A 21,204-nucleotide genomic window follows, 5' to 3' on the forward strand; every position below is an offset into this window, starting at 1 on the left:
CGCCCAACCCCGCCCCATACTTTAGCTGCCCAGAGCCCCAGTTTATCATAATTGTTAGAATGGTGAATCTACCTTGAATCGTTGAGGAAGTGATATCAAAATCGGTAGAATCAAATCGTAAGATTGCGTATAAATATGTATTAATATGCTTTGGATTACTAATTGCTGATTATGTTTGTTTAAAAACTTATTTGACTTTATCTATTTTGTTTTGAAAAGTAATACTTTTAATAATAATTTTAAACTACAAATTAAGAAAAACTTAAATTTTATAGTGATATTGATATAATTATTTTAAATATATATATTTATACATAAGTGAATATGAATTATATGAAAATATTTCACATTGAAATTACCTTTTAGGGTCAGATCGTTGGATTATAGGATCATAGAATCGTGTTAAGATACTACCCCTAAAATTTTAAGTTAAGTAGGATCGCACGTTTCTATCAACATTAAGATCCTAATTAAAATCTGCATCGATCGGCTATTTTTAGATTGTAGGATCGTAAAATCGTATATCAGAATCGAGATTCTAATAACCATGGATCAATATGCAACTAGTCAACTAAACTGAATATATACGTCTCAAAACTTCCTCTTACAAATTGGGAAATGGAACATGTATGTGTATTGGCGAAAATTCACCATCAGTAGGGGATACTCTATCACAATCATGAACATTGTTCTGCAACCCATCATCTGTGTATCGAACAAAGATATGTTCCATTTCATAATCCCTTCTGGTGAGCTTTTGATCATAATATCGGCTGACCATTCCTGTGTTGTCGGACAGATGAATAACTCTGAGGAGCTAGTACTAATTCTTCTTTCGACTGTACCAGCCAACGAGTGCTGTAACCTAGATGATTCAGACAATCTGTCACAATCATGAATATTAGTTCTTCTGCCCAGATCAGTGTATTGAAGAAAGCCATGATCCCTCAGGTGAAATTTTGATCATAATATCGGATGACCATTCCTGTGTTGACGGGCAGACGATGAACTTTGTGAAGCTCGTACTGGTTCTTCTTTCGACTGTTTACCAGATAAGGAATGCTGTAACCTAGATGATGCAGAAATGTTAAAAAAGAACAGAAAGTCAGTACATCTGCAAGTAGCAGCCAAAAGCTAAACAAACAATATACTGCAATCAGTGGCCAAAATGTCGCTAAGTTGGTAAATTGTAAATAGTAGCCAAAAATGCTGTTAGCCGAGCCACCATATTTTAGCATCAAGGCTATAATTTTAGGTTTACATATAATGCACGTACAGAGTACAAGCAATTTATAACCAAAAGCTAAGCCATCTCTCTATCAGATCCAGGAGTTTAATAGTACACACTAAGCAAAACATATATCAGTGAAGCGCAGAACCATCGAAACAAGGCAGTGGCATACAGGGTTGTACTGTTAAATCAACCATAATGTTTGAAATAGACAAAAAAAACAAGTAATACAACAATAATCGAGTACATTCAATTAGCAAAGTCACAAAAATGTACAATCCCTAAAAACAAACACAAGTCCATAGGGACAGTTTACTAATAGTAAACACGCATGAGGGGATTGCTTCAATTGTACCTGGGTGAGTTCCCAAGCTTCGGTGCCAACTGATTAATGATCATTGGGAAATTACTTTGAGGTCCTAATTCTGTAGCCTGTGAAGCATTAGTCAGCATATGAGAAACAGTAAATACTAAATAGTAAAGACCAAGGGTCATTTGGTATAAAAATCATATATGTAACAGACTGAAAATAAGGGAAAGGGTAAAATTAAGCATCATTATTATCATTTGTTTGGATTGATGATGGAGAAGGAATCACTTAATTTGATTCCCTTATTTCTTATCTGATAGGAATACAGCATTTGAACATTAAGCAGTTAGATTTTTCGAGAAAGCTAACCCACACTTTTTTTAAAATCAACAACATTCCATTACCCCAATGTCGTTAAGTGGATCCCACCAACGGTGGAGTTTGGGGGTTAGGAGGTACGCGATCTTACCCTTGTTAGTGATAACAAAGAGAGAAAATGTGCCTTGCGTTCTCTAACCCAAATCTTCCTCCTTCTAGAGAGAAACTCCATTGTTATTCTTATCATTTCAATTAAAATCCCCATTTTTTAATGTTACAGCTTTTTTCTTTGTTCAATCTTCTGAAGCGATGAGAAGAGGAAGATCAATGGCCAAATCAATCCGCCAGCTTCAAAATGGATCTACACAATCCATCAAGTAGGGTGATCACCAAGAATATTGAATGCTAATAAGTTCATAAATGGCCATGGCAAAGATTTGCAGCGAAGATTCGTAAGCATTTAAAAGTAGAAAGATAAAGATAAGAGGGAATAACTGAGAAGAGATGTGAAGGAAAAGGAGAGAGAAAGAGTAACCATGGGCCAATGGCCATGGAGATTCATAGAAGTTTATAAGTGGAGAGGAGTTGCTGTTATCATTATTTATCTAATGGAAACAATATAGGAGTATTGGTAATTGACAAGTAACAGTATTGCTTCCTTTCTCCTCTAATAAAAAGTAAGGGGTTCACTTGCATAATCCCTTTATCTTACCATGAAAAATCTCTACCAAACACGCTCTAGAAGCAGGCCTCTTTTACAATGTCAAATTCTAATCCCAAAGTTTCTTTTCAGTTACATGAACCTTATGTAATTACAATGAGTCACCATACATTATAGCATACATTAACATTAATATATATGTTATTTATTTGGTCTTGTTTGATCAACACTAGTTTGATTTGGTTTGACCAAGTCTGATATGGTTAATCTAATATGGTATGATCTAATTCCAATAAGAATAAGTAATAAGTTGAAGAGAACAGGTTCTAACTCGCTTTGACATGCATGACAGCATGACTGACAAAACGTCCAAGGTTTCATATTCTTGCTACTAATACAAGACTGCAATATCATTGATAAATAAACAAAAGAAAATTGAGCATTGTTCACCTCAAAAACATTCTCTCTATGTAGCTTCTCATCTGATGACAGTTCATCAGATTGAAGGTTAATGTCATCCCATACAAATCCATTTTCATTCTGCACTGGAAGCTTATCATCCCGGTCAATCAAACCAGAACACGTAGCCAAATACTTCTCTGTGAAATAAAATATTAATTAGTTGTCAGTCTAATGTAATGTCTTAATGGTATGTATTTAAGATTAAAAGGTAAAGTAAGCAAAAATCCAAATAATTGTTATCAAAAAAATAACGGGGGGGGGGGGGGGGGGGGGGGGGCATCCCGGTGCATAAACGTCCCAGGAGGACGAGGCCCAAGGAAAGATCCCAGCAGGATACGTCATGTAAATGAAGTACCATCTGCCATAGTCACAAAAGCTACATCCTAAATTTCTGTCCTTTTCATATCTGTGAGCCCAGCACAAAGATATCTCAAAGTCTACGCTCTGGCTTTGATCAAGCAATCTCTCATAAAATTCATGATGAGAGCAAGAAAAAGCAGTATCCGAGTTTGAACAAAACCACTTATTCCCATTTCAAAGATTCAAATCCAAGTCAGCTTTAGATCGAGACTAGGGTTATCTGGCTTCTCTAAATTCTAAAGGGTTATCTCGCTCCATGAATCTTTAGGCATTTTCTTAAAATCCTTCAATAAACACTTATACTAAATCCAAAAGTTTTGTTGATCTCAAATTTAGCATGGAAGGTACAGGTTCCAAATAAGATTTTTTTTTTTTTATTTTTGGGCCATCAGATTTGAAAGGAAACTAGATAACTCTTGATCTAGTTTTTTAAAAGAAAATTTGTAAAATTTCCACGTTCAGCTGACAACTAGAGCTGCTTCAAAATTTATAACTGTTAACGGGTAAAAGTATGAACTATGATGAGCAATAAGCCAAATACCTTGACATGGCAATTGAGAAGTTAAGATCCAGGTTGAAGTAACCATTAAACTTGGAAATAAAAAAATATATAGGATCAACGATTGAGAAATATACTATCTGAAGCAATTTAGCAACTGAAAGTAGAAGGGTATACACCAAATGAAAAAATAGTCAATTTAATTATCTCCTTTGGTTATTCTGTTACTTATCTTTTGTGTGATCCGCAAATTTGACAAAAATATTACCATTGCTTAAAATTGACTACTTCGGAAATGAATATACACTAACTTTACCAAGCTAACATGGAACTGTATAGCCAATAGATTCGCTTATTCGTATTGACAATTGTTAATTACAGAATAAAAAACAACAAAAGGCCCAATCAGCCAGCTGGTCAACCTGAACTGCATAGTTCCACTCAGAACTGAGCGTTCCTCAACCCAAAACTACAGAAACATTCACCACAAGTATGTGGATGAGAGACTCAATTTGAAATTCGCATGGTAGTAAAAAATACATGTTGCACACTACGGTCTAAAGAAAAAAACATCTAACACTTCAAGTGATTAATAGATACTATTTCAATTACATTTCTATTTTACATACCAGCCAAGAAATGAAGAGCACTTTCAGCAGCTTGCTGTTGAGCATCCTTTCTAGTCTTGCCCATTCCAACACCTATCTTCTCACCGGTGAACAATACCTAAACCAAAAACAACACATTTCAATATTATCCGGCTTACACTATTTTAAAGATTCACAAAGAGAGCACACCATAGTGCAAAATCAAGGCTGCATCGTATCGTATCCATAGTGCAAATACAAGGTCGCATAGTATCATATCGACTGCATCGTAAAGGTTTTTAAATTTACAAAACAAACATTACCCGCATCATTAAGGTATAAAAAAACATATTTTAGTCCGCTTCAAGTGATATTCACGGTTTAGGCAAAATTTAAGAGCACACAACCACATTGCCCTCGGTACCACATCATAATGTCCACTACCGCATTTTGGCACCATGACCGTATCCGCCAAGTTATAAAGGTTTTCAAATCTACCAAAACAATACTTTAAAGGTGTAAAAATAAACTCCAATACTCTTCAATAATCAATACTACTTTGTCCCCTTAATTTGTATGGGAAGGTGAATTTGATTATATTTCTAGGTGGTAATATAGCTGGTGATGGAGGGATTTTCTAAATTCAAGGTAAGGTAAGAGAGTGAGAAAGCATAGGAGGGATTTTCTAAATTCAAGGTATCCAATAACATGATTCCAAGTACTTTTATTTACCAGGTCAACAGTCATAGTGCACCCAAGTGCAAAATGTTGCTTTTATCACCATATCGCGACAATTTTCGTAAAGATTTTTGAGGTTACCGCAACAAAAATATAGGTTGGATGTCCGAAATAACCACGAAAGTCATTTCACCATTGATATTGTAACCATGACTAATACCATAAGTGAGTAGACCATTTTGAGAAAGCATTTCCTAAAGTTGGGACAAATCGTAGCTACTTAAAAATTGAGACTGATAGAAGTTTGGCATAGTTGGGACCAACTTTGCCGGGTTTTTCAAATATAAATCCACATCATTAACTATGCTAACAATTGCAATCATAGCAACTTATACTAACCTCAACAGAGAACTGCAAATCTTTACTTGTGCTTAGAATTGGCTTGAACTCAACCTGCATTGAAGAAACTATATGAGGTTTTTTTCGAAACTAAAATCTAACAGACAGATTTCCTACAAACAGGATTCATGAACCTTAGAGCAACATCTTCGACCAATTTCTTGCAGCACGCTGATAGATAAGCCGGAGGGAATTGTATTTACTTTTAGAGCATCGACATGTGCTTCTTTGCTAATGCTAGGAGCCGGATTCTGAGAATTAGAAATTTCAGCAACGCCTGTAGCTCAGATTGTAGAAAGGGATGATCAGAAACTAAAATAACACAAGAATGGTGAAGAGTTGAAATGCAGCAGTGTCTGGACATGTTGATTCCATAATGGCAGTTCATGGTAAAATTTCTGAACCAAAATGCAAGCAAGAGTTGTTCATACGTGACAACACCTGGTGATGCATTTAATAAGTTGACAAACCACGCAGTAGAAGTTAAGCTGAGCTAAAGGCTAGGACAGAAAGTAGACAGTACAGTAAGCGGTGAAAATTGAGGTATAGTTTAAGTAAAATGTCCTAAACTACTATGAACTCAATAAAAAAGATGACAAATGTTACAAGTGAAAATAGGACGCTTGAAAAGCTTATATGAGATAAATAGCAAAGAAGAAACAAGGGAGAGAGGTAAATGATACAAGACAGCCAAGGACACCCCTTCCCAGCTGAACTTGCCACTATAACTCTTCACACCTGAGAACCTAAGAATCCCTTTGAGAGTTTAAGAATACACCTTATACGTGTTTTTGATATGAAGCTTGCTTTATCATCTATTCAACAAGTAAATAATAGAAACTCCAGCTTTTATACAAAAACATCAAGCAGTGTATAACTAGCTTAGTTCAGTGATCAAGTAAGCTTAAAATCTCCTTAAGGACTTATGTAATTACCAGTAAATAACATTGAAATTACAACAGTTTATCCTTAAGATAAGGAAAGGTGATTGGACAGCAGCCTCCATATGTGTCATATTTCCTTGTCCTTTGTGTTTGCTTGTGATTGGTTCTTGTTTTGCCTACTGCTGACTTTGCACTTAATAGACTTTTATTCTTTCTCAGAACACAAGTTGGCATCCACCTCAACAACCACACTCAGAGATAATACTCTCCTTTAACATCAAAATACTCATCGAGACAGTGAACACCCAAGGGCCAAGACTGAGTTTGTGCTCATAAGGCGTCATCAAATTAGCTCAGAAATAGTTTTGGAACTTAGCAAGCCTCTAAATTGCATTTCCAGCAAGTAGTTCCTAGAAAAGGTTGTCAAATTCCACTCATGCTGAAGCTAGATTCTTGAAGAATACTTTTGGAACCATGGTGCAAAACTATATCCCGTATCGCGATCATATTATAAAAGTTTTGAGCTTGCCGCAGTCAAAATATAGCTGAGACAACCATGAATCTATCTCTACTGACCTCAAACGCGACCGTGTCCATGATTTTTCACTATTTGGAGTAGCTAGGAAATCTGAAGCTTGACTTCCATAGGCCCTAGCCCAATATTGTTGCTTAAGGCATGTGGCAATGGGATGCTCCTACATCATTCTCTTCCCTTTAAGACTGCCCTTATAGGTAGGGATGGCCACGGAGCGGGTTACCCGGAACCAAACCAGTCCCGAACCGCTTGAAACCGTCCCAGAACCGGAACCGTTCGCGACAGGTTCCGAACCGGCCCGAACCGCGGAACCGTGAAATCGCCGGAAAAAATTTTCCGGAACCGTGAAACCGCCGGAAAAAAACTGCTTGAACCGGCCCAACGGTTCCATGGAAACCGGAACCGGAACCGGTCCGGGTGAATCGGTCCAGCGGTTCCATGGAACCGGAACCGGAAATATAGCCGTTTCTAGCCGTTGCAATTTTTTCTATAAATACACATCACTTTCAATCATTTTCATTCACAACTCATCTCCTCTCCTACTCTCTCTACTTAAATACTTAATTACGCAATTATTCTCTTAATTACATAATTAGTCTTTTAATTATTCTTAATTTAGTTAATTACATAATTAGTCTATTAATTATTTATTTATTTCTTAATTCTATTATTATTTCAATATTATCATGTCTTCTTTTTTTAAAAAAGCCTCTAAAAAGGTTACTAAAGTGGCAGGTTCTAGCTCCTCCAAAAGAAAGGTCACTTCAACTCCGTCGGCATCAACAACACCTTCGATTAGTAATTATAGTTATGAACCAAATTATCCAGAAGGGTACGACCAAAATTTACACAATTATGCAAAAGAAGTGGAAAGAGAAATACAAATTGATGAAGAAGAAGAACAAGAAGAGGAACCAACGACCCCTATTGGGATACATAGATCTCGACAGTCATCAATAAGATCACATGAAGAACAACTACAACAACAACAACAAAGACAAGCTCGTGGTAAACGAGTCAATTTCCAAACTATCGGTTAGTTTTATAATTTTATTCTTCAAATTGATTAAATTTTAAATTATTATTTATTTATATATTGTGGTATTTGAGTATGTCTTTATATTTAAATTTAGATGAAGATGAACCAGTAAGACAACCTTTTCCGGCAATTCCACCTCCTAGTGGTAGAGCTGTTTCATATGTGTGGTCGTATTTTACAAAAGAACCAACCGACAATCCAGATGTTTTCTTATGCACTTGTCAAATTTATGAAAGTAAAGGGTAAAGCCCTTAGTTTCATACAATTTCACCAGAGGTAAATACAATTTTATAAATCAAGAATGTATTAAAAATTCATTTATTGTGTTTTATGAATACATGTTAGGTGGTGGTACGGGATCTTTTAACAAACATTTGACAAAGAAGCATGAAATCACAAAAGAAACTCATGCAGCAAGCGTCAGCGAGAGCACAAGTGGAAGCCGACAGTGGGACATTCCCAGCACAGGTATGCCTTTTAAATATATTCGTAATGATATGATTGATGAATTTTCTAAATATGTAATTTGTGATGAATTGCCATTTAACCATGGTGAGAGTAAGGCATACGAGCATTACACTAGAAAAACTTTGCAACCACAATATAGAGCAATCCCTAGGAACACTCTTAAACAACGCACAATTAAATTATATGAATCAATGCGCTATGAATTAGTAGAAATGTTTAAATCTTTTAATGGTAGGGTTAGCATAACAACTGATATTTGGTCTGCTCCCCCACATTTAGAAGCTTATATGTATGTAACAGCACATTGGATAGATCAAAATTGGATTATTCATTGTTTTTGAGGCAATGCTCGAAAGACATACGGGTGAAAACATAAAATACAAATTAATAGAGATATGTAAAGAATGGAACTTATTAGATAAGATATTTTGTTGTTCTACCAATAATGCAACCGCCAACATTAAATGCATCGAACTTTTGTATAACAAACCTGCATTTAGTTTTATCCTTGGGGGTAGATTATTACACGTACGTTGTTGTGCTCATATAGTAAACTTATCTTGCCAAGCAGGTATAAAACAATTAAGTGATTTATTAGATCTCATTAGAGACATAGTGAAGTGGCTTAGAATTGGACAGATAAAGAGAAGATATAAGGAATTATGTGACCATTATCAACTAAAAAAAGTGTATTGGTCATTAGATACTCCTACAGGTTGGGGCTCAACCAACGATTTATTAAGAAAAGCGATTGCTTATCGTCCAGTTATAACACAACTTTATAGTGAGTGTACAGATAGCTATATGAGTGATGACACATGGGAACTAGCTATAGGTGTACAGAAAATATTAGAAGCGTATGACCACGCAACTAAGATTTTTTCATATGTTTACGAACCAAACGTCCACTTAGTAATAAGTGAGTGTATTACTATCTTTTATCATCTTCTTAAATATTCGCATGATGATACTAACCCATATTTAAAGCCGATTCTTGCAGATATGATGGATAAGTGGAAGACATATTTTACTGATTTTCCTTTTATTTATGCAATTGCGACAATTTTAGACCCATGTTTTAAGACAGAAGTCCTTACTAAACTAATTGGATTTTACTACCAATCATTAGATCGTCCGCCTAGTGATGTACATAATTATGTTGGAACTTATAAAAAACTTTTAGCAGAACTTTATGATTACTATGCTAGTGTATATAACCCAAGTCGCGATACGTCTAGGCGTGCTAGCGTCTCGGCACGTCCCTCTTATTATAATTCCGTAATAGCTAACATAATAAGCGAAGATGATAGTTTTGTAGGATCATCTTCTTCTTCACCCTCCACTTCATATTTAGAATTAGATAATTATCTTAAACATCACTTTGAAATTGACCAAGGTAGCTATAATATTTTAGAATGGTGGAAAGAAAAATCTATAGAATTTCCCATATTATCGAGAATTGCAAAGGATATCCTTGCAATTCCTGCTTCTACGATTGCGTCGGAGTCTGCTTTTAGTGCAGGTAGAAGAGTTTTAGACGAAAAGAGATCTCGTCTTGCTCCACAAAGTATTCAAATATGTGTTTGCAAGAAAGACTGGGATCAAGCGGAGCTTCGAACACAAGGATTAAAGAACGATGATGATGATCCATGGATGATGATGGATACATCTGCATCATCGTCAGGAGGAGAGTCAGCGGAAGCATCTAACCAACCAGATGATGATGACGAAGACGAATAGGATCAATCGGACAACGATCAATCAACATTCAACAACTACAAAAATAAGGTATGACAAAAAACTACATGGGCTTTGATTCCTTCGGGATACGTAGGCAGCTTAGTATTCCTTTGGGTATTAGGTTCAAGTCCATTTTCTCCCTCTTTTTTATTAATCATCTTTATCGTTTCTTATTAATTTATTTTTTTCATTCCTTTTAGTAAATATTTTAATAACGATGACAAGCAATGAATTTCGCTAATAATCAAGTAATCATCAAAGGTACGTCCGCATTATTATAGTATTTTTATATTATATTTAAAGGAAAAATAAAAATGAAACGATGGTCCGACCCGCCCGACCCGCAAGTTGGAACCGCCGAAACCGCCTCATGAACCGCCAAGAAACCGTTTGGAACCGGAACGTTCGAATCAGGTTCCAAATGGATCCGGAACCGGGTGGAACTGGAACGGAATCGGCCCAACCCGGACTGTGGCCATCACTACTTGTAGGCATTGTGGCCAACCATCTGCAAGTTTTCAAATAGACCTTCACTCTTAGGAATCAGCTTGTTTTTCTCCTTTTCATAGAATCCCTCTTTTCTCCTTTATTATTTTCTCTAGAATCTAAACTATTTAAGTATATTAGGTATATTTTCTTTGATAATTGACCTCAAAATTGCACCTCGATTTAAATTGAATCGTTCGCAACCCAAGAAACTCGACCCAAAATCTAATCAACGCGACCTTAGATTTTGAAAATTGGTGAATTTTGTTGCCAATTCCGTGCCACAACCCAAATCGACCCTCGATCCTAGTAACATTGAGCCTAAGCGGTTCATAAAGATTTTAAATCTTGTTTGAATTCTTCTCCCAATCGTATTAAAATTAGCTTCAATCAGTAAAGGCAAGAGATTAACTAGAATAAGATAACTATATTTTACACTTCATAATCATTTTTACAAAGAAAATATATTAAGAAAAATAGATAGTACACTTAAAGGGACAAGATGTCACACCCATGAAACTACTTACAAAATAACCCTCAGTTCAATTCAATAAAGAACTCCTCGAGAAACATTTAAAAATCCAAAAGCTTTCATTCATAAAGATGCTAAAAAAAAATTTTCCAAATTGATTCCTAAAAACACAACACTTTCATTCTAACCAAATTACCCAAATGGTAGCCATAAAATTTCATCCTCAAGAAATCACAAATACGTTGTGGAGCAATCTAAGATTCCTCTTTGATGAGAAAGAGTCTATCCCACAATCCTCTTGCATAATCACAATGAAGAAATAAGTGACCATTGAACTTCTGACTTTTATGGTACATGATACACATGGCACACCTCAAAATTAATTAACCATACAAAAGTAACAATTACGCCTCAATAACAAAAAGATGGGGTTAAATATAGAAGGAGGGGAATGAAGACCGAGTAATTCTATTCAGACTCCAAAATCCAAACCAAAAGGCAAGTAAAGAGATAGATTTCACATTCTTGCCCACATAATTGGAAAAGCTCCTCATAGTACTCGATAGTGCATTGAAATGAGGTGGATCTAGAATTGTGTCATGCAGGCCATATATCTCAAAATATACTCCTTGTGCAACTTAGCACAAACAAATTCCACACTTGTGTCTATGTCCTCTCTCTTCTTTAATTATCTCTCGATCTCTCTGTTATATCCCTCAAGTTTGATCCTAAATTTAGACATCTAAAAAACCGAGTAATAACTTCTCCACCAACTATTAAATCAGCAAAGTACATCATGTAATTCCAAGTAACTTTTTTGTGAAAAGACTATGCATACCTGACGTCCCACTGGCTGTAAGATTTTGTTTAGGAATTTCCTGTCCAGGACTTGCCTGCAGTTAACAAGAATCAAAGAAAGACCATAAACACATGCAAACGTAGACAACATAGTAATACAAGCATTAAAATTTATAATAGGCTAAAAGCACCAACAAAAACCTCATCAACCCTTGCCCTGGAATGTTGCTGAGCTGATAAAATAGACGGTGTCATGCTATGACCAAGCGAATTTGAATAAGATCGTTGTTTATCAGCTTTTGACTTATCAGGCTCTTGTGCAGACACAAATCCACGACTATTCAAAAGTCCCTTGTTTGCATCTTCCACTGACCAGCTACGTTCTGATGTTTGAGCAGGTAACGTGAGAATAGGCGGATCACCTGATGGATTTCTTACATCTCTTCTAGCCGGTACACCAAGCAAACCCTCTAAGAGTATAAGAACCAAGAATGAGAAAAAGAAGGTATCAGAATACATTCATAATATCAAAAGTAGGTACTGATGTGAATAATACAAAACTAAAATGAAATGAGACAAAAATCTATACTCTGTGATGGAATAGTCATCCTTAAAGGATTTACACCCTGAACAGATGGGATTGATTGCTGAGGTGTTTCCGATCTCAAGTCTGGAATATTCGTTGTTGAACTAGTGTCTGAATCCATGGCCAATTTCTCATCCTGAAGGAAAGTAAAGGATAAGGTAGTACATAAAGGTTGTGCGTGATTATATGCAGAATAAAAATAGGTTTTAAAAATTCACCGTAAAAGAAGAGTTGAATGGCTGCTTTTTACTCTACAACAAGGCCAACAGTGCCATAGCCTTAATCCCAACAGTATGGGGTCGACTTATTATATAACATCATAAAAAGCTATCCGCCAATCAACTTCTCCACCTGTAGAGAAGGAAATAAAGTCACTTACCAACTGCGATAGTTTTTGGTCAACGTCTGCACCAGATATGACTTCAGTAATAGGTACACTTGCGCTTCCATTTGGTGCAAATCCCGAGTCCTAAAAGCATACATAGCTTAACTTGACCAGAAGCATATTTAAAACCCATGAAGAATTGAGCATGCAGAAAACCAACTTTCATACCTCTGAAATTAAATAATTGCTCACATCTGGTGGAGAAGGTAAATTTGACATCTCATCTTCATAAGATAGTTCAAAGATTTTCCTCAGTAAGTTCTCATCAAATTCTCTAGCAAAAAGCGACCACATATTAAAAGAGGAAATATGAATTGGAAAAATGTTAGGATCCTTACAGAAGTTCACCAAAAGTGAAAATTAAAGGGCAACAGTAAACAACCTGCATCGTTATAACAGCATAACTTAATATTCAATCTGACAAAACACTTACTTGAAAAAGCCACCTCTGACATTGCAAGCAACATTTCTGGCTACACATAAGACGGCAACAGCATTTGCTGTCTATTGAGCGAAGGAAAAGATTCACATATAGGATCACATATCAATATCACTCAATATGATGCCACAAAATTGATTTGTACCTCAGCTTGGGGAGCATAATATGGGGTGAATGCAGGAACCACATGCACACGTGGTTGATCCTTGTCCTCCCACACCTTCAACCGGTCATCAATCACCATTGCCATATTAGGATGACAAATGCCATCTTGAAATACATGCAGCAGAGATTTTCTTGATCCTGACAAGTTGACAAGCATCGCAAAAACAAATGCTTATAAGTGACGAGACACAGGTTTCCCTCCAGATCAAGAAACTTAATTTACCCATACCTACTCTTCACATAAATATTGGCTATTGGCTAATGAGACTTTAGAAGAATATATAGACTCTTTATGACACATTGCTCACCAATCAGTTTATCATGTATATGGTTAATTTGTAAAAGTTTCAAAGTAGAATTTCTCAAAGGATTTATCACGTTTGCCAGAGTCAATGACTTTTTTAAAGGAGTTAAGAATATAAAGGTTCCATCCAACATTGAAACATTCTGGTTCAATTTTTAAATTGAAAACCTTATTTTGATGTTCATTTTCAATGGCTCATTAAAACATATGCACTTCTTGTAAATGTAAAAATTACTGACGAAATTTGCTACCAAGGATCAATCAGAAACAACCTCCTTATTATCACTATCAAGGGTTAAGTTTGTGTACATGTGAACCCCCCCCCCCCCCCCCCCCCCCCCCCCCTCCCCCCACAATGGCATTAGGGTAATTAAATAATGTACTTTCACATAACTTATGTGGAAAATCTTCTTACCTTAATGCGACGTCAATCAAAAATATGAAAACAAGGGAGTTGACATCAATTTTATACAGGGCATTGTTGCTATATCTAAATAAATGCTCCTAAAAAAATTTGCTTAGAGTGTGAATTAGGGCTTGCGCAATTACAAGTTTACTGCAAATAAGGTGTTGGCATGGCCTCTTATCTAAGAAATCTCTTGATGGAATCTTAACTCTTATTCTATTTACATAGATAACAAAATTTACATCAAATCTCCAAGCCCTAAGGCCTTTAGTTTTTTGGTAAATATAAAAGCAACAAAGTAAATGCTCCAAATAACAGGCAACATGCACCTTTAGATATCCCCTCCGAATTAAGAAACAAAAACCTCAATATGCTTTAAAAAACATTAAAATTTAATGGTGCTTAATTAGAAGTTGATGTCTCCAAGTTTCAAACAGGTTCAACACCATTTATACAAAAATTTACAAAAAGATTCAATATTTTCGACTCCATGTTCAAATTTCTTATATCTCGTAATTTTAGACATTGACGACTCTCGAACACATGACGGGCATAGTCTAGAAAACATAGATTCTACACATTTACCACATCCACAACATTACCCAAATTTTCCTCCATCATCGGATCACATTCAATTCTCTTCTTATCTTTCTTGGACAACACTCTTTATAATTTCCTCTTTTTGAATCTCTTAGCCTCTCCACCAACACACTTTTTCAACTAAATCTATTAATTTTACATACTCCATTGAAAGAGCTTCAACCAATCAATCTTAACTTAGATTTCGATTCTTTTTTATGGTTTTTATCCCCGACACTAAGTGATCTTTTCTCATTTGACACCACAAACGAAAAATGGGTGGTGCTTCCATGCAGCGACTTAAAAACCTTTGCATACATTGAAGAGTTGAAGCGTAAAGCCCTTACTCATTTGACGCCACATTTTAGCGGCGTAATGCGCCTCTTTGGATGACGATCTTAAAGTTCTTGCATGCTTAGAATAACATTCTGGTTTGAAAAGTGTTGAAAGTGTGGCATGTTGCACTCAAGAGACATTCAACGTTAATTTGAATTGGGTTCATGATATTAGATGTGATGATGTTCAATGTTGGTTGTCACTAACCAGTCACAACCTTTCTCCTTTACCCGGAAATGCAACTACAGTTTCTTAATAAGGGTCTAAAAATCTATTTAAATTGGGTTCATGACATAAGATGTGATGATGTTATTGTTGTTTTCCCTCACCCTAAAATACAATTGCAGTTTCTTAATAAGAGCATACAAATCAATTTTAATGCCATGATAGAGACTACTCATGAAGTCAAAAAAAAAATAAATAAGTAATCACCAAAAACACTCTTTTGCTTGTACTTAATATCCTGAAAAACAATTGTTAACAATATAAAAGACATTATTTCAAGGTATATAAAATTATTCCTCTAGGTTAAAAAACAATATTTTATCAATAGAAGAAAATCGGTTCACAAATAAAAAAGAACTAATTTTAAGAAAACCAATTTCGGTATCTTGAATTAAAAAAAGAGGTCTTTAGAAAAAAAATCTAACTTATAAAAAAAGGGGGAAACTCCATATCTTACCAAAAAATTCTCTATATTGTTTTGATACATAAAGCAAAAAGAACATACTCCCTTAGTTCCTTATTGTTTGTCCACTTTACTTTTTGCACGGCTTTCAAAGGAAATTTTAAACCTCAATGTCTCTAAATTTGCATCATAAAAATTATAAAAATGTATAATTAAAAATTATACATTTAGACGAATCTAACAAGATCTCACATGAATATAATTTATATTCTATACACCCCTAAAAAACCTTATTTTAAATTCTCTCTCCTAAAGTGAAAAATCATAAAGTGGACAAACGAAAGGGAACAAACAGAGTTTGTATTTTAAAACCAAGTTATTTATAATTTGATATTTCATCATTCACCAAAAAAATCCACTCACTGTCAGCAAGCTCAAACCTGATGACGAAATCATTCTTTGTTTTCAATATATCCTTGCAAAACCATCTAAATTAGAGATAACAATGAAAACACAGATCTAAACAAAAATTTGAAACTGATGCCAGCAAAGATTCGGAAATCTTCAGAACAAAAAACATTAAGATGTTTTCAACGACAAATGTTCAACCATGGACAGCCTGATTCCTCTTGTAATTCAAGTTTATTACTTCTATGTCACTCTACGTGTTATTGCACTAGCATTAGTCATACCATAGTTAACATGGATATCAGAACTTCCAACAGAAATACTAAGTGATTACTCTTACCTGATTTCACACAGACAACACGGTTCAGGAGTTGCTTTGAATTTATTAGGTTTGCCTCTGGGTCAAGAAGCCTCCACATCTCCAAAGCATAGTCTCTCTCAGCCATGGTACAGACAAATACTTCAAATCTTTTGCGTCCCTTTGCAGTCAAGTAACTTCTCAACTCATCCCAAGCAGGTCGTAACCTCACAAGAACGCTAGTATCACGGTTCTGCCAGTAGAAAATTGCTGATCAGAAATTTCACTCATTATTAAGAGGCCATATTGCCATGCTGAATGATGATTGTCGACAAATTGAGCGGTCAACTTTGGGCAGGATGGAAGACAATAGGCATAAAGTTTATAAATCCCTAGTACACTCAATATGCAGCTGTATAATTCAGGATCACCATATGCGCAAGTATTGAAACATAAAAGTAATTGAGTTAAACAAGAAAAAAAAATTTAGAATGATTGTGAACAAATCTGAAAACAAAGAAGCTTTGAAGATAATGTAGTAAAAGAAAGTTATGGATAGCGGCAAGAATCTTATCAAGGCATGGAAATGTATTGAGCAAGTGCAAGTTTACCAACCGCTTTGAAAATATATATAAATATTAAATAAAAATGCCGAAAGATTGACGCATAAACACTATATACCTAATACCTATCTATAAAAAAAATGGGGATGCACAGAATTGTACGTTCTAACTACATGGGAAGCAAGCTTATACGTTGCTTTATGAAATTATGAGAAAGGATGACATCCACCGTTTAAGAAAATAAGCATTTTTGAAATCCAAATTGGTTTTATTTCAGGGCGTTGCTATCATGTGCTTGAGGTAAACAAAAAGAATTTGCAATAAATTTCAGTAATGTGGAGATACTGAGATATACAACTTAAATACGTCAATGGGCTACAGCAACCAAACATATGTCATGTAAGTATATCAGAATAGTATTAGATATGTATAAGGAAGTATAAACCAATGTTAAGACATGCGAAGAAATGATCACAATTGATCTACAACAAGGTTATTCCATTTTGCACAGATCTAAAATGAGATAACAAGACCCTTTGAAAGAGAAGATAGTGCATTTTGTTCGCTTATAACATTGTATAATTGGAAGAAATCACATATATGAAGTAATCCATAAACTAAAAATGTGAAATCAAGTGTTAGAATTAAAAAGGGTTGAGTAAGACCAAAATAAATGAAATGTCGCTTTGGCACGAGTATGGAAGATGTCATGAGTGGTCATTAGACCAGCAATACAATATGTGTAGGACGGCAATTATTGTCTAAACAATAAATCAAAGTTTTAAAGTTGATTCCCTTTTCATTGCGATCAACCAAAATTTTTCATCCAATTCATGGTATGTGACACCACAATCTTCTAACAAGATAGGAATTTCATTTCATTCCTAAATTAACATCAAATAGTTTACTATGAACAAATTAGAGACAAAAAAAAACATGGCATCCCAAAAAGATCAAGAGGAAAACAAGATGAAAAAACTGATGTTTAATCACTTGCAAAGTTGCAATCCAATTCAAGCAATAAATCATTCATATGATGGCTTTACACAAAAACTAATTCTATTATACCACACAAAAAAATGCCATTAAAAAAAAACACCTTTTGCACTCATACATATAACACAACAAAGCAAGGAAAAAGATAATGCGTTAGAATTTTCACAAAAAAAAAAAAAAAAAAAAAAAAAAAAGGATAATGTGTTAGAAACCTCAGGATTAATTCGAGTCAGCACAAGATTCTTATCCGGCAGGCGAACAACAGGGCGAACAACAGTTCCATAATTATCAGACAATGGAGTAACCTCCTCAAATTGAGCCTTGAACACCTTCCCACCATCCACAACACAATCATTTTCAGCATACTGCTTCAGCAACGCCCTATCATCAACATACCTCTTCAACTCTGAATTCATTCCCGAAACCCTAACAGGATCAATCTCCCTTGAAATCCAACCCTTAAGGGCATCAATCCGATCCTCAAAGGACTTCATAGTATTAGCAACAATAAGGGTTTCATCAAGATCGAAAACAATTGACAAACAACGCAAATTCAACATCCCTAAACAAGAAACATAAAGTCCAACAGGAACAGCATAAACCCAGAAACAAGGAAACTTTTTTTGCTTACTGGGCATAGCAACAAGATGAATCTCCTCATTGTTAAGCAAAACAACAGCAGTTTTAAGCTCATAGAAACAAGATGCATGGAGGTTAAGGAGATTAGGTTGTGGTTGTTGCTGATCCGAAGGCTCAAGTTTACATAAAAGAGAGAAAGGAGAGATAGTATGAAGAAGAGAGAGAGGATGACAACGTTCATTAGATTGAGAAATATGATGAATTCGAATTTCATTATTAGGGAATTGAAGTTTAGATTCTTTTGCAATGGGTATGGATTCCAATTCTCCTAAACATGTTTCACCATTAAAAACCGCCAATTTGGAAGACCCTAATTTGCTCATATTGGCTTGGGAATATTTGGATTTGAAATAAGGAGATTCACATACAACTCATTCAGTTCTCCATTAGTGGATGGTAAAAGCTCGAGTTTCAATGGCTTCTTTGTTGTCGTTCTGCGATTCTTCTTGCCTTGAGTTCCAACTTCAAATCAAGTTTAATTGTTGAATGACTGAAATTTATAACCAATCCTTAAACCACCATTTTCGTTTTATCGCCTTCCTCCTCCTAGTAAAAATAGAATGTACCCCTGATTTTAAAAAATTACGAATTTGACACTGAACTTAAAATTTCTTAACAAATATAAATCGCACTTAATAACACTATTATCACTTTAATCCCGAACATTTTTAATGTAATTCGAAATAAAAATAAATAAATTAATTAATTAATACCAGTCGCACAAAAAGTGCAACTGTACCTAGATCGAGTCGCACTTTTTGTGTGACTGGAATTATTTTTTATTGTTTATTTTTTAATATTATTATCATATTAAAAAATAATTAAACATTTAAATAAATTATTTAAATTCAAAACTAATTATTATAATAACATTATCATAATTTAATAATATATTAAAATAAAATAATTTATTACAACATTTATTAAAGGAAAAATTATCCTGAATAATACGAACTTTTACTGATTTTCCTACAATAATACGAACTTTCAATTAACCATGAATAATACTAATTTTGATACATATTTCCCGCTGACATACCTGACCTGTTCTTTACCTAGAGAAACGGTAAATTTCCATTTCTTCATCATTTTAATGGGTATTTAGACAGCCTTTTTTCAGCAGCCTCTTCTTCATCTTTTGCTCACTTTGCTGTTCCAATTTATTTACTTCTTCCAACATCTAAATTTTTTTTTCCATTTTCATTTTAATCTCTAAAGTAATTTGATATTTAACATGTATTCTCCTTCGTCATCATCTTAATCTAGAACATCAATTGTAAAAGGAATTCCTTTACGTAAACATAGTATTCATGCTAAATTACAAGTAGTCAAAAAACATTTTGTAAATTAACCAAGCCATGTTAACGGTTCATACAATAATGGGCAAGGAATCAATGGCTTTAATTCTTTTTTTAAAAAAAAAATTGGGAAATTATTAATTAGCTTGTTTGTACTAATCTGTAATCTAAATATTTTTCAGATGAGGAAGTTCAGTTCTTCTTTGGATTGGCAACAGCACCAGCTCACGTGGAAGATAGGCTTGATGATGCTTGGCTTCAATTTGCCAAAGAAAAGCCTTGTGAAGAATCCACATCTACTGAGCAGCAACCAACTGATGGTCTTTCAGCTTCAGCTGCTGGAGATGGTGGCGTTCAACCAGCTTTATCTTCAAAAGTTAAAGAAAGGCCTAAGAAAAAAGAAAAATCTCAAGGTAGCTATGGAAGCAATGATTAGAGGATTTGAGAAGTTCATTGAAGAACCAGATGAACATCAATCTTTGACTAGTGAGTTAACCCATAATGTGGTTGTTTGTTTAATTCAAGGTTCCTTATCTTATTATTGGAATGGCATGCGTGAGGGAGAAGGACTGCTCTGCTTCTGTTTGCTTTACTTAGTTTTATCAGCCAAAAAAAATTTTAAAAGAAATGAGTAAGTTTACCGATAACAGGTAAAATGGTATGCCAGCGGGAAATATGTATCAAAGTTCGTATTATTCATGGTTAATTGAAAGTTCGTATTATTGTAGGAAAATCAGTGAAAGTTCGTATTATTCAGGGTAATTTTTCCTTTATTAAATAACAATAACTTAAAAAATAAATTAATTAAACAAAAGAAATTTTATAATTCGAAATTAAAAAAAAGAAAATAATACCAGTCACACAAAAACTGCGACTGTACCTAGGTACAGTCGCACTTTTTGTGCGACTGCAATTATTTTTTATTTTTTTATTAAACTATTAATAAAAAATTAAAAATTAATTAACAACTAAATTTTAATTAATATATTATTATCATATTAAAAAATAATTAAACATTTAAATAAATTATTTAAATTCAAAACTAATTATTATAATAACACTATCATAATTTAATAATATATTAATATAAAATAATTTATTACAACATTTCTTAAATAAAAATAACTTAAAAAATAAATTAATTAAACAAAAGAAATTTTATAATTCGAAATTAAAAAAAAAATTCTTTTGTTTCGAATTTTTTTTTATTTCGAATTATAAAATTTGTTTTATTTAATTAATTTATT

At 34.3% G+C, this 21,204-nt stretch overlaps 1 protein-coding gene across 1 annotated transcript; it reads right to left on the minus strand.

Moving 5' to 3' along the window:
- Window positions 1-552: 552 nt before the first annotated feature.
- On the minus strand, window positions 553-20,055 carry LOC130815075 (RNA polymerase II C-terminal domain phosphatase-like 2). The gene is made up of 16 exons (XM_057681413.1): window positions 19,699-20,055; window positions 18,233-19,205; window positions 16,504-16,714; window positions 13,483-13,640; window positions 13,332-13,402; window positions 13,067-13,172; window positions 12,893-12,982; window positions 12,517-12,649; window positions 12,129-12,397; window positions 11,968-12,022; window positions 5,640-5,782; window positions 5,506-5,559; window positions 4,471-4,567; window positions 2,971-3,119; window positions 1,587-1,663; window positions 553-1,069 (listed from the first exon to the last, which is right to left on the minus strand). Exons 2-16 carry the CDS (start codon window positions 18,980-18,982, stop codon window positions 964-966), a joined length of 2,469 nt encoding a protein of 822 aa, XP_057537396.1. The 5' UTR covers window positions 18,983-19,205; window positions 19,699-20,055; the 3' UTR covers window positions 553-963.
- Window positions 20,056-21,204: the final 1,149 nt, after the last annotated feature.

This window comes from Amaranthus tricolor, chromosome 6 (assembly GCF_026212465.1).
Source record: "Amaranthus tricolor cultivar Red isolate AtriRed21 chromosome 6, ASM2621246v1, whole genome shotgun sequence".
Taxonomy (NCBI): Eukaryota; Viridiplantae; Streptophyta; class Magnoliopsida; order Caryophyllales; family Amaranthaceae; genus Amaranthus; species Amaranthus tricolor.